Raw genomic sequence first — 16,208 nt, forward strand, 5'->3', positions numbered from 1 at the left:
CCCAGTAACCGTATGGGGCGTGTTCCTGTACGAAAACAGAAAACTTGACAGCCGTTGCTGTAGCGATTTCCCCTGATCAAACTTGCTGGTAAGTAACGCCTGCTTGAGAGTTTGAACATATCTCTCCGCCTCCCCGTTAGAAGCGGGATGATAGCGAGGGACCCGTGTATGCCGTATTCCATTACTTTTCATAAACATGTCCAGCTCACTAGAAATGAACGGTGGACCGTTATCGGAGACCATCTCCTCTGGTAATCCATGTGATGCAAATAGACCAGCCAGCATTTCAATGGTCTTGGGTGCAGTAGTGGAAGATGTAGCAATAATCTCAGGCCACTTTGAGTGTGCATCGACAACAACAAAAAAGTTCACTCCGTCTTTAACAGCATAATCCATGTGCACTCGTTGCCAAACTCTAACAGGCCATTTCCATGGGATCAAAGGTGCTGTGGCAGGCTGCTTACGAACAGACTGGCAGGCCTCACAATGGTGCACCATGTTCTCGATAGCCTGATCGAGCTTTGGCCACCACAGGTAGCTGCGTGCGAGAGACTTCATGCGACACATACCTGGGTGATCTGCGTGAAGATCATGCAGGATTTTCTCCTGAAATGCCTCTGGGATAATGACCCGCAGACCCCAGAGAACACAGTCTTGTTCCACAGACAGTTCCAATCGACGATTGAAATAAGGACGTAATTCCTCCTCCTGTGTCTGCTGTGGCCAGCCACTTTTCACATAATGAAGTACCTTGCTTAACACAGAATCCTTTCTTGTTTCCATAGCAATGTCCCTTGCCGTTACAGGTAGGTCATCCACATAACTGAAATGATAAATTTCAGTTTCCTCTGAAACTCTAGGCTTATCAACAGGAAGTCTGGACAGCCCATCCGCATTGCTGTGATCGACACCTTTACGGTAAACGACATCATACTGGTGGGATGCTAAAATTAAAGCCCACCTCTGAAGACGAGCCGCAGCTAGTGTGGGAATTGCCGACTTTGGCCCTAAGATTGTTAGGAGTGGTTTATGGTCGGTCTCCAGAATAAATCGTCGCCCATATAAAAACTGGTGGAACTTTTTAACTCCGTAAATAATGGACAGGGCTTCCTTCTCTAGCTGGGCATAATTCTTTTCACTACCAGTGAGGGTTCTTGAGGCAAAAGCAATGGGGCGCTCCTCGCCTCCTGGCATAACGTGTGAAATAACGGCTCCAATGCCATAGGGTGATGCATCACAAGCCAATTTAATTGGAAGATTGACGTCATAATGAGTTAGGACTTTCGCTGATTGCAGGAGCTCTTTTGCAGAGGTGAAGGCTTGCTCGCATTCTGGCAGCCATGACCACTCAACCCCGTCCCGCAGGAGGTTGTTTAACGGGTGCAGCAATGTTGACAAGTTCGGGAGAAATTTTCCGTAGTACTGTAACATACCCAGAAAAGATCTCAACTCGGTAACATTAGTTGGCGCAGGAGCATCCACAACAGCCCGAACTTTCTCTGGTGAAGGGTGGACACCCTCGGCATCAATGACATGACCGAGAAAACCGACCCTGTCCTCCAGGAAACTGCATTTCGACAACTTGAGAGAAATTCCGTATTTCTCAAGTCTTTCCAGCACCGCCTCTAATCTTGCTTTGTGTTCCTGGTCATTCCTTCCAGTGATCAAAATATCGTCGATATAGCAAACAACACCATCAATGCCCTTGAGAATGGTGTCAATAGTAGATTGAAATACAGCAGGTGCGCTTGCGACACCAAAAGGCAACCGATTATACTGATAGAGCCCTTTACAGGTGTTGACAGTGAGGAACTTCTTGGACTCCTCACCAAGAGGCAGTTGCTGATATGCATGCTTGAGGTCAAGTTTAGAAAACTTGGTACCACCTGCCAGAGCACTGAGCAAATCTTGAGGGTTAGGCAGAGGGTATTGGTCGACGTCCAAAACTGGATTCACCGTAACTTTGTAGTCTCCACACAAACGAACACCACCATCTGCCTTAGGGACGACCACTAACGGGGCAGCCCACTCACTATGGGACACTTTTGTCACGATCCCCTCCTTTTCCATGCGATCCAACTCTGCTTCAACTGCTGGCTTTAGGGCATACGGCACGGGGCGAGCCTTATGAAACCTAGGCGTGGCCTCAGGTTGCACATTGATTCTTGCTTGAAACTCCTTGATTTTGCCCAGGCCCGTACCGAAAACACCCTTGAACCGTGCAGTCAGTTCATGAACTAAATCAGAAGAAGAAACACTAAAAAGGTGCTCCCAGTTCAGCTTAACAACACTGAGCCAATTACGACCCAGAATAGCTGGTTGGCTCTCAACTTTTGCCACAATCAGAGGCAACTTGGCACTTTGACCCTCGTACTCAACTAGAACTTCGGTTTCACCAATTAAAGGTAACACTGTTCCAGAATAAGTCTTTAATGAGGTACTTGCATTCTTGAGTTTCAAATGTCCAAAATTCTCTTTGAACAACTTTTCAGGGATGACTGTGCGTGCAGCTCCCGTATCAACTTCCATTGGAATTTCCTTTCCGTTAACAGTGATAGTTACTGTCACTGCTTTGCTGCTGGGTTCACGAGTTGAAAAGAACCCCAATGACTCATCTTCTTGGTCATTGTCCACTGAAACTTCAACATACTTGGTTTCCTTGCACTCCTTGGACTGACAGACTCTCTTTAGGTGACCCACTTTGCCACAATTATCACACTTATACTTCTTGTATTTACAGGATTTACCATCATGTTCAGCACTGCCACAACGATGACATGCTGTTTTGGGCTTTCCTCCCTTGTTCTGTGTGAATTTCTTGTGTTTCTGTGGCTTTTTTCCAAGCTGATGAACTTCTTCACCGCAGCCCGACCCGGACGATCCAGAGCCCTTCAATTCCGACGACTTCGATTCCGCCATTTCCATCGACTGAGCGATCTCCAAAGCCTTCGCAAACGTCAAGGTTTTCTCGGTTAAAAGTTTCCGTTGAATCGCTTCCTGGCGTAGACCACATACAAAACGGTCTCTCAAAGCTTCATCTTGGAAAGTTCCGAACTCACAGTGAGTTGAAAGCTTCTTTAGTTGGGCGCCAAAGTCCGCAACTGTTTCGGAGTCGTGACGAAACCGGTTATGAAAATTGAATCGCTCGGCAATAACCAAGGGTTTCGGATGCAAATGGCCACTCAAAATATCCACAAGATCTTTATATGTCTTGGTGTCAGGTTTTTCCGGAGTCAAAAGATTCCTCAACAGTCCGTACGTTTCAGGACCTATTGCAGTGAGCAAGACAGCTACCTCGTTCTCCTTTCGCACGCCATTCGCCTTCATGAAGTTTTCAAGCCGCTCAATGTAAGCTTCAAACGACTCTTTTTGCCGGTCGAACTCTCTTAGTTGACCGATGACACTCATGGTGTTCCACAGATCCGGTTCTCGTCGCCAGATGTAATGTTTTTCGGGACTAAAACATCACGAAGAAATAGACAGCTCGTTGAACACAACAACTGAACTCCATTTATTTCTGAACAACCCCCGACATGCCCACGAGGCATTCCAAATATGGTGTACAACACAGGGAGCCCATCCAAATATATTACAAACTGCAGTTTGTTAATTTAAATGGTAGAAACTACCACAACTGACAGCATCTCACGGTAACTGCAGTTTGTTAATTTAAATGGTAGAAACTACTACAACTGACAGCATCTCATGGTAACTGCAGTTTGTTAATTTAAATGGTAGCAACTACCACAACTGACAGCATCTCACGGTAACTGCAGTTTGTTAATTTAAATGGTAGAAACTACCACAACTGACAGCATCTCACGGTAACTGCAGTTTGTTAATTTAAATGGTAGAAACTACCACAACTGACATCATCTAACGGTAACTGCAGTTTGTTAATTTAAATGGTAGAAACTACTACAACTGACAGAATCTCACGGTAACTGCAGTTTGTTAATTTAAATGGTAGAAACTACCACAACTGACAGCCTCTCACGGTAACTGCAGTTTGTTAATTTAAAAGGTAGAAACTACTACAAGTGACAGCATCTCAGGGTAACTGCAGTTTGTTAATTTAAATGGTAGAAACTACCACAACTGACAGCCTCTCACAGTAACTGCAGTTTGTTAATTTAAAAGGTAGAAACTACTACAACTGACATCATCTCACGGTAACTGCAGTTTGTTAATTTAAATGGTAGAAACTACTATAACTGACAGCATCTCACGGTAACTGCAGTTTGTTAATTTAAATGGTAGAAACTACCACAACTGACAGCCTCTCACGGTAACTGCAGTTTGTTAATTTAAATGGTAGAAACTACTATAACTGACAGCATCTCACGGTAACTGCAGTTTGTTAATTTAAATGGTAGAAACTACCACAACTGACAGCCTCTCACGGTAACTGCAGTTTGTTAATTTAAATGGTAGAAACTACTACAACTGACATCACCTCACGGTAACTGCAGTTTGTTAATTTAAATGGTAGAAACTACTACAACTGACAGCATCTCACGGTAACTGCAGTTTGTTAATTTAAATGGTAGAAACTACCACAACTGACAGCATCTCATGGTAACTGCAGTTTGTTAATTGAAATGGTAGAAACTACCATAACTGACAGCATCTCACGGTAACTGCAGTTTGTTCATTTAAATGGTAGAAACTACCACAACTGACAGCATCTCACGGTAACTGCAGTTTGTTAATTTAAATGGTAGAAACTACCACAACTGACAGCATCTCACGGTAACTGCAGTTTGTTAATTTAAATGGTAGAAACTACTACAACTGACAGCATCTCACGGTAACTGCAGTTTGTTAATTTAAATGGTAGCAACTACCACAACTGACAGCATCTCACGGTAACTGCAGTTTGTTAATTTAAATGGTAGAAACTACCACAACTGACAGCATCTCACGGTAACTGCAGTTTGTTAATTTAAATGGTAGAAACTACCACAACTGACAGCATCTCACGGTAACTGCAGTTTGTTAATTTAAATGGTAGAAACTACCACAACTGACAGCATCTCACAGTAACTGCAGTTTGTTAATTTAAATGGTAGAGACTACCACAACTGACAGCATCTCACGGTAACTGCAGTTTGTTAATTTAAATGGTAGAAACTACCACAACTGACAGCATCTCACGGTAACTGCAGTTTGTTCATTTAAATGGTAGAAACTACCACAACTGACAGCATCTCACGGTAACTGCAGTTTGTTAATTTAAATGGTAGAAACTACTACAACTGACAGCATCTCACGGTAACTGCAGTTTGTTAATTTAAATGGTAGAAACTACTACAACTGACAGCATCTCACGGTAACTGCAGTTTGTTCATTTAAATGGTAGAAACTACTAGAACTGACATCATCTCACGGTAACTGCAGTTTGTTAATTTAAATGGTAGAAACTACTACAACTGACAGCATCTCACGGTAACTGCAGTTTGTTAATTTAAATGGTAGCAACTACCACAACTGACAGCATCTCACGGTAACTGCAGTTTGTTAATTTAAATGGTAGAAACTACCACAACTGACAGCATCTCACGGTAACTGCAGTTTGTTAATTTAAATGGTAGAAACTACCACAACTGACAGCATCTCACGGTAACTGCAGTTTGTTAATTTAAATGGTAGAAAACTACCACAACTGACATCATCTCACGGTAACTGCAGTTTGTTAATTTAAATGGTAGAAACTACTACAACTGACATCATCTCACGGTAACTGCAGTTTGTTAATTTAAATGGTAGAAACTACTACAACTGACAGCATCTCACGGTAACTGCAGTTTGTTAATTTAAATGGTAGAAACTACCACAACTGACAGCATCTCACGGTAACTGCAGTTTGTTAATTTAAATGGTAGAAACTACCACAACTGACAGCATCTCACGGTAACTGCAGTTTGTTAATTTAAATGGTAGAAACTACCACAACTGACAGCATCTCACAGTAACTGCAGTTTGTTAATTTAAATGGTAGAGACTACCACAACTGACAGCATCTCACGGTAACTGCAGTTTGTTAATTTAAATGGTAGAAACTACCACAACTGACAGCATCTCACGGTAACTGCAGTTTGTTCATTTAAATGGTAGAAACTACCACAACTGACAGCATCTCACGGTAACTGCAGTTTGTTAATTTAAATGGTAGAAACTACTACAACTGACAGCATCTCACGGTAACTGCAGTTTGTTAATTTAAATGGTAGAAACTACTACAACTGACAGCATCTCACGGTAACTGCAGTTTGTTCATTTAAATGGTAGAAACTACTAGAACTGACATCATCTCACGGTAACTGCAGTTTGTTAATTTAAATGGTAGAAACTACTACAACTGACAGCATCTCACGGTAACTGCAGTTTGTTAATTTAAATGGTAGCAACTACCACAACTGACAGCATCTCACGGTAACTGCAGTTTGTTAATTTAAATGGTAGAAACTACCACAACTGACAGCATCTCACGGTAACTGCAGTTTGTTAATTTAAATGGTAGAAACTACCACAACTGACAGCATCTCACGGTAACTGCAGTTTGTTAATTTAAATGGTAGAAAACTACCACAACTGACATCATCTCACGGTAACTGCAGTTTGTTAATTTAAATGGTAGAAACTACTACAACTGACATCATCTCACGGTAACTGCAGTTTGTTAATTTAAATGGTAGAAACTACCACAACTGACAGCATCTCACGGTAACTGCAGTTTGTTAATTTAAATGGTAGAAACTACCACAACTGACAGCATCTCACAGTAACTGCAGTTTGTTAATTTAAAAGGTAGAAACTACTACAACTGACATCATCTCACGGTAACTGCAGTTTGTTAATTTAAAAGGTAGAAACTACTACAACTGACATCATCTCACGGTAACTGCAGTTTGTTAATTTAAATGGTAGAAAACTACCACAACTGACAGCATCTCACGGTAACTGCAGTTTGTTAATTTAAATGGTAGAAACTACCACAACTGACAGCATCTCACGGTAACTGCAGTTTGTTCATTTAAATGGTAGAAAATACCACAACTGACAGCATCTCACGGTAACTGCAGTTTGTTAATTTAAATGGTAGAAACTACCACAACTGACAGCATCTCACGGTAACTGCAGTTTGTTAATTTAAATGGTAGAAACTACTACAACTGACATCATCTCACGGTAACTGCAGTTTGTTAATTAAAATGGTAGAAACTACTACAACTGACAGCCTCTCACGGTAACTGCAGTTTGTTAATTGAAATGGTAGAAACTACTACAACTGACAGCATCTCACGGTAACTGCAGTTTGTTAATTTAAATGGTAGAAACTACTACAACTGACAGCATCTCACGGTAACTGCAGTTTGTTAATTTAAATGGTAGAAACTACTACAACTGACAGCATCTCACGGTAACTGCAGTTTGTTAATTTAAATGGTAGAAACTACCACAACTGACATCATCTCACGGTAACTGCAGTTTGTTAATTTAAATGGTAGAAACTACCACAACTGACAGCCTCTCACGGTAACTGCAGTTTGTTAATTTAAATGGTAGAAACTACTAGAACTGACAGCATCTCACGGTAACTGCAGTTTGTTAATTTAAATGGTAGAAACTACCACAACTGACATCATCTCACGGTAACTGCAGTTTGTTAATTTAAATGGTAGAAACTACCACAACTGACAGCATCTCACGGTAACTGCAGTTTGTTAATTTAAATGGTAGAAACTACTACAACTGACAGCATCTCACGGTAACTGCAGTTTGTTAATTTAAATGGTAGAAACTACCACAACCGACATCATCTCACGGTAACTGCAGTTTGTTAATTTAAAAGGTAGAAACTACTACAACTGACAGCATCTCACGGTAACTGCAGTTTGTTAATTTAAATGGTAGAAACTACCACAACTGACAGCATCTCACGGTAACTGCAGTTTGTTAATTTAAATAGTAGAAACTACTACAACTGTTAGCATCTCACGGTAACTGCAGTTTGTTAATTTAAATGGTAGAAACTACCACAACTGTTAGCATCTCACGGTAACTGCAGTTTGTTAATTTAAATGGTAGAAACTACCACAACTGACATCATCTCACGGTAACTGCAGTTTGTTAATTTAAATGGTAGAAACTACTACAATTGACATCACCTCACGGTAACTGCAGTTTGTTCATTTAAATGGTAGAAACTACCACAACTAACAGCATCTCACGGTAACTGCAGTTTGTTAATTTAAATGGTAGAAACTACCACAACTGACATCATCTCACGGTAACTGCAGTTTGTTAATTTAAATGGTAGAAACTACCACAACTGACAGCATCTCACGGTAACTGCAGTTTGTTAATTTAAATGGTAGAAACTACCACAACTGACATCATCTCACGGTAACTGCAGTTTGTTAATTTAAATGGTAGAAACTACCACAACTGACAGCATCTCACGGTAACTGCAGTTTGTTAATTTAAATGGTAGAAACTACCACAACTGACAGCATCTCACAGTAACTGCAGTTTGTTAATTTAAATGGTAGAAACTACCACAACTGACAGCATCTCACGGTAACTGCAGTTTGTTAATTTAAATGGTAGAAAACTACCACAACTAACAGCATCTCACGGTAACTGCAGTTTGTTAATTTAAATGGTAGAAACTACCACAACTGACATCATCTCACGGTAACTGCAGTTTGTTAATTTAAATGGTAGAAACTACCACAACTGACAACATCTCACGGTAACTGCAGTTTGTTAATTTAAATGGTAGAAACTACCACAACTGACAGCATCTCACGGTAACTGCAGTTTGTTAATTTAAATGGTAGAAACTACCACAACTGACAGCATCTCACGGTAACTGCAGTTTGTTAATTTAAATGGTAGAAACTACTACAACTGACAGCATCTCACGGTAACTGCAGTTTGTTAATTTAAATGGTAGAAAACTACCACAACTAACAGCCTCTCACGGTAACTGCAGTTTGTTAATTTAAATGGTAGAAACTACCACAACTGACAGCATCTCACAGTAACTGCAGTTTGTTAATTTAAATGGTAGAAAACTACCACAACTAACAGCCTCTCACGGTAACTGCAGTTTGTTAATTTAAATGGTAGAAACTACTACAACTGACAGCATCTCACGGTAACTGCAGTTTGTTCATTTAAATGGTAGAAACTACTACAACTGACATCATCTCACGGTAACTGCAGTTTGTTAATTTAAATGGTAGAAACTACCACAACTGACAGCCTCTCACGGTAACTGCAGTTTGTTAATTTAAAAGGTAGAAACTACTACAACTGACAGCATCTCAGGGTAACTGCAGTTTGTTCATTTAAATGGTAGAAACTACCACAACTGACAGCATCTCACGGTAACTGCAGTTTGTTAATTTAAAAGGTAGAAACTACTACAACTGACATCATCTCACGGTAACTGCAGTTTGTTAATTTAAAAGGTAGAAACTACCACAACTGACAGCATCTCACGGTAACTGCAGTTTGTTAATTTAAAAGGTAGAAACTACCACAACTGACATCATCTCACGGTAACTGCAGTTTGTTAATTTAAATGGTAGAAACTACCACAACTGACATCATCTCACGGTAACTGCAGTTTGTTAATTTAAATGGTAGAAACTACCACAACTGACAGCATCTCACGGTAACTGCAGTTTGTTAATTTAAAAGGTAGAAACTACTACAACTGACATCATCTCACGGTAACTGCAGTTTGTTAATTTAAAAGGTAGAAACTACCACAACTGACAGCATCTCACGGTAACTGCAGTTTGTTAATTTAAAAGGTAGAAACTACCACAACTGACATCATCTCACGGTAACTGCAGTTTGTTAATTTAAATGGTAGAAACTACCACAACTGACATCATCTCACGGTAACTGCAGTTTGTTAATTTAAATGGTAGAAACTACCACAACTGACATCATCTCACGGTAACTGCAGTTTGTTAATTTTAATGGTAGAAACTACTACAACTGACACCATCTCACGGTAACTACAGTTTGTTCATTTAAATGGTAGAAACTACTACAACTGACAGCGTCTCACGGTAACTGCAGTTTGTTAATTTAAATGGTAGAAACTACCACAACTGACATCATCTCACGGTAACTGCAGTTTGTTAATTTAAATGGTAGAAACTACTACAACTGACAGCATCTCACGGTAACTGCAGTTTGTTAATTTAAAAGGTAGAAACTACTACAACTGACATCATCTCACGGTAACTGCAGTTTGTTAATTTAAAAGGTAGAAACTACCACAACTGACAGCATCTCACGGTAACTGCAGTTTGTTAATTTAAATGGTAGAAACTACTACAACTGACAACATCTCACGGTAACTGCAGTTTGTTAATTTTAATGGTAGAAACTACTACAACTGACACCATCTCACGGTAACTACAGTTTGTTCATTTAAACGGTAGAAACTACTACAACTGACAGCGTCTCACGGTAACTGCAGTTTGTTAATTTAAATGGTAGAAACTACCACAACTGACAGCATCTCACGGTAACTGCAGTTTGTTAATTTAAATGGTAGAAACTACTACAACTGACAGCATCTCACGGTAACTGCAGTTTGTTAATTTAAAAGGTAGAAACTACTACAACTGACATCATCTCACGGTAACTGCAGTTTGTTAATTTAAAAGGTAGAAACTACCACAACTGACAGCATCTCACGGTAACTGCAGTTTGTTAATTTAAAAGGTAGAAACTACTACAACTGACAGCATCTCACGGTAACTGCAGTTTGTTAATTTAAATGGTAGAAACTACTACAACTGACAGCATCTCACGGTAACTGCAGTTTGTTAATTTAAATGGTAGAGACTACCACAACTGACAGCATCTCACGGTAACTGCAGTTTGTTCATTTAAATGGTAGAAACTACCACAACTGACAGCATCTCACGGTAACTGCAGTTTGTTAATTTAAATGGTAGAAACTACTACAACTGACACCATCTCACGGTAACTACAGTTTGTTCATTTAAATGGTAGAAACTACCACAACTGACAGCATCTCACGGTAACTGCAATTTGTTAATTTAAATGATAGAAACTACTACAACTGACAACATCTCACGGTAACTGCAGTTTGTTAATTTAAATGGTAGAAACTACCACAACTGACATCATCTCACGGTAACTGCAGTTTGTTAATTTAAATGGTAGAAACTACCACAACTGACAGCATCTCACGGTAACTGCAGTTTGTTAATTTAAAAGGTAGAAACTACCACAACTGACAGCATCTCACGGTAACTGCAGTTTGTTAATTTAAATGGTAGAAACTACCACAACTAACAGCATCTCACGGTAACTGCAGTTTGTTAATTTAAATGGTAGAAACTACCACAACTGACAGCATCTCACGGTAACTGCAGTTTGTTAATTTAAATGGTAGAAACTACTACAACTGACAACATCTCACGGTAACTGCAGTTTGTTAATTTAAATGGTAGAAACTACCACAACTGACATCATCTCACGGTAACTGCAGTTTGTTAATTTAAATGGTAGAAACTACCACAACTGACAGCATCTCACAGTAACTGCAGTTTGTTAATTTAAATGGTAGAGACTACCACAACTGACAGCATCTCACGGTAACTGCAGTTTGTTAATTTAAATGGTAGAAACTACCACAACTGACAGCATCTCACGGTAACTGCAGTTTGTTAATTTAAATGGTAGAAACTACTACAACTGACAGCATCTCACGGTAACTGCAGTTTGTTAATTTAAATGGTAGAAACTACCACAACCGACATCATCTCACGGTAACTGCAGTTTGTTAATTTAAAAGGTAGAAACTACTACAACTGACAGCATCTCACGGTAACTGCAGTTTGTTAATTTAAATGGTAGAAACTACCACAACTGACAGCATCTCACGGTAACTGCAGTTTGTTAATTTAAATAGTAGAAACTACTACAACTGTTAGCATCTCACGGTAACTGCAGTTTGTTAATTTAAATGGTAGAAACTACCACAACTGTTAGCATCTCACGGTAACTGCAGTTTGTTAATTTAAATGGTAGAAACTACCACAACTGACATCATCTCACGGTAACTGCAGTTTGTTAATTTAAATGGTAGAAACTACTACAATTGACATCACCTCACGGTAACTGCAGTTTGTTCATTTAAATGGTAGAAACTACCACAACTAACAGCATCTCACGGTAACTGCAGTTTGTTAATTTAAATGGTAGAAACTACCACAACTGACATCATCTCACGGTAACTGCAGTTTGTTAATTTAAATGGTAGAAACTACCACAACTGACAGCATCTCACGGTAACTGCAGTTTGTTAATTTAAATGGTAGAAACTACCACAACTGACATCATCTCACGGTAACTGCAGTTTGTTAATTTAAATGGTAGAAACTACCACAACTGACAGCATCTCACGGTAACTGCAGTTTGTTAATTTAAATGGTAGAAACTACCACAACTGACAGCATCTCACAGTAACTGCAGTTTGTTAATTTAAATGGTAGAAACTACCACAACTGACAGCATCTCACGGTAACTGCAGTTTGTTAATTTAAATGGTAGAAAACTACCACAACTAACAGCATCTCACGGTAACTGCAGTTTGTTAATTTAAATGGTAGAAACTACCACAACTGACATCATCTCACGGTAACTGCAGTTTGTTAATTTAAATGGTAGAAACTACCACAACTGACAACATCTCACGGTAACTGCAGTTTGTTAATTTAAATGGTAGAAACTACCACAACTGACAGCATCTCACGGTAACTGCAGTTTGTTAATTTAAATGGTAGAAACTACCACAACTGACAGCATCTCACGGTAACTGCAGTTTGTTAATTTAAATGGTAGAAACTACTACAACTGACAGCATCTCACGGTAACTGCAGTTTGTTAATTTAAATGGTAGAAAACTACCACAACTAACAGCCTCTCACGGTAACTGCAGTTTGTTAATTTAAATGGTAGAAACTACCACAACTGACAGCATCTCACAGTAACTGCAGTTTGTTAATTTAAATGGTAGAAAACTACCACAACTAACAGCCTCTCACGGTAACTGCAGTTTGTTAATTTAAATGGTAGAAACTACTACAACTGACAGCATCTCACGGTAACTGCAGTTTGTTCATTTAAATGGTAGAAACTACTACAACTGACATCATCTCACGGTAACTGCAGTTTGTTAATTTAAATGGTAGAAACTACCACAACTGACAGCCTCTCACGGTAACTGCAGTTTGTTAATTTAAAAGGTAGAAACTACTACAACTGACAGCATCTCAGGGTAACTGCAGTTTGTTCATTTAAATGGTAGAAACTACCACAACTGACAGCATCTCACGGTAACTGCAGTTTGTTAATTTAAAAGGTAGAAACTACTACAACTGACATCATCTCACGGTAACTGCAGTTTGTTAATTTAAAAGGTAGAAACTACCACAACTGACAGCATCTCACGGTAACTGCAGTTTGTTAATTTAAAAGGTAGAAACTACCACAACTGACATCATCTCACGGTAACTGCAGTTTGTTAATTTAAATGGTAGAAACTACCACAACTGACATCATCTCACGGTAACTGCAGTTTGTTAATTTAAATGGTAGAAACTACCACAACTGACAGCATCTCACGGTAACTGCAGTTTGTTAATTTAAAAGGTAGAAACTACTACAACTGACATCATCTCACGGTAACTGCAGTTTGTTAATTTAAAAGGTAGAAACTACCACAACTGACAGCATCTCACGGTAACTGCAGTTTGTTAATTTAAAAGGTAGAAACTACCACAACTGACATCATCTCACGGTAACTGCAGTTTGTTAATTTAAATGGTAGAAACTACCACAACTGACATCATCTCACGGTAACTGCAGTTTGTTAATTTAAATGGTAGAAACTACCACAACTGACATCATCTCACGGTAACTGCAGTTTGTTAATTTTAATGGTAGAAACTACTACAACTGACACCATCTCACGGTAACTACAGTTTGTTCATTTAAATGGTAGAAACTACTACAACTGACAGCGTCTCACGGTAACTGCAGTTTGTTAATTTAAATGGTAGAAACTACCACAACTGACATCATCTCACGGTAACTGCAGTTTGTTAATTTAAATGGTAGAAACTACTACAACTGACAGCATCTCACGGTAACTGCAGTTTGTTAATTTAAAAGGTAGAAACTACTACAACTGACATCATCTCACGGTAACTGCAGTTTGTTAATTTAAAAGGTAGAAACTACCACAACTGACAGCATCTCACGGTAACTGCAGTTTGTTAATTTAAATGGTAGAAACTACTACAACTGACAACATCTCACGGTAACTGCAGTTTGTTAATTTTAATGGTAGAAACTACTACAACTGACACCATCTCACGGTAACTACAGTTTGTTCATTTAAACGGTAGAAACTACTACAACTGACAGCGTCTCACGGTAACTGCAGTTTGTTAATTTAAATGGTAGAAACTACCACAACTGACAGCATCTCACGGTAACTGCAGTTTGTTAATTTAAATGGTAGAAACTACTACAACTGACAGCATCTCACGGTAACTGCAGTTTGTTAATTTAAAAGGTAGAAACTACTACAACTGACATCATCTCACGGTAACTGCAGTTTGTTAATTTAAAAGGTAGAAACTACCACAACTGACAGCATCTCACGGTAACTGCAGTTTGTTAATTTAAAAGGTAGAAACTACTACAACTGACAGCATCTCACGGTAACTGCAGTTTGTTAATTTAAATGGTAGAAACTACTACAACTGACAGCATCTCACGGTAACTGCAGTTTGTTAATTTAAATGGTAGAGACTACCACAACTGACAGCATCTCACGGTAACTGCAGTTTGTTCATTTAAATGGTAGAAACTACCACAACTGACAGCATCTCACGGTAACTGCAGTTTGTTAATTTAAATGGTAGAAACTACTACAACTGACACCATCTCACGGTAACTACAGTTTGTTCATTTAAATGGTAGAAACTACCACAACTGACAGCATCTCACGGTAACTGCAATTTGTTAATTTAAATGATAGAAACTACTACAACTGACAACATCTCACGGTAACTGCAGTTTGTTAATTTAAATGGTAGAAACTACCACAACTGACATCATCTCACGGTAACTGCAGTTTGTTAATTTAAATGGTAGAAACTACCACAACTGACAGCATCTCACGGTAACTGCAGTTTGTTAATTTAAAAGGTAGAAACTACCACAACTGACAGCATCTCACGGTAACTGCAGTTTGTTAATTTAAATGGTAGAAACTACCACAACTAACAGCATCTCACGGTAACTGCAGTTTGTTAATTTAAATGGTAGAAACTACCACAACTGACAGCATCTCACGGTAACTGCAGTTTGTTAATTTAAATGGTAGAAACTACTACAACTGACAACATCTCACGGTAACTGCAGTTTGTTAATTTAAATGGTAGAAACTACCACAACTGACATCATCTCACGGTAACTGCAGTTTGTTAATTTAAATGGTAGAAACTACCACAACTGACAGCATCTCACGGTAACTGCAGTTTGTTAATTTAAAAGGTAGAAACTACTACAACTGACAGCATCTCACGGTAACTGCAGTTTGTTAATTTAAATGGTAGAAACTACCACAACTGACAGCATCTCACGGTAACTGCAGTTTGTTAATTTAAATGGTAGAAACTACTACAACTGACATCATCTCACGGTAACTGCAGTTTGTTCATTTAAATGGTAGAAAATACCACAACTGACAGCATCTCACGGTAACTGCAGTTTGTTCATTTAAAAGGATATAGTTTTTATAATGAGTCTCGATCTCGGCGATAAAGTTGTCCTGTAGCACAGCGGTTCCAAACCTGAGGCCAGTGATGACCAGGCTGATGGTGAGGACGATCAGCATTAGGGCGGTCAGGAACTTTAGACGGATATCTGTAGAAACAGGAAGGCTGGTTAGACAAGTGCAAGAAGGAACTTTAGACGGATATTTGTAGAAATAGGAGGAGGCTGGTTAGACAAGTGCAAGAAGGAACTTTAGACGGATTTTTGTAGAAATAGGAGGTGGTGTTAGAAAAGTGCAAGAAGGAACTTTAGATGGATATTTGTAGAAATAGGAGGTGGCGTTAGACAAGAAG

The 16,208-nt window shown here is 39.2% G+C and overlaps 1 protein-coding gene across 1 annotated transcript in view; it reads right to left on the reverse strand.

The window, feature by feature from the left end:
• Positions 1 to 16,208, reverse strand: part of LOC116602239 (transmembrane protein 181-like) — a 33,620-nt gene that overhangs the window by 7,481 nt on the left and 9,931 nt on the right. The window contains exon 14 of the mRNA XM_048721828.1: positions 15,871 to 16,005. Coding sequence (XP_048577785.1) covers positions 15,871 to 16,005 — 135 coding nt within the window. The remainder of the gene's footprint in view (positions 1 to 15,870; positions 16,006 to 16,208) is intronic.

Source organism: Nematostella vectensis, chromosome 14 (assembly GCF_932526225.1).
Source record: "Nematostella vectensis chromosome 14, jaNemVect1.1, whole genome shotgun sequence".
Classification (NCBI taxonomy): Eukaryota; Metazoa; Cnidaria; class Anthozoa; order Actiniaria; family Edwardsiidae; genus Nematostella; species Nematostella vectensis.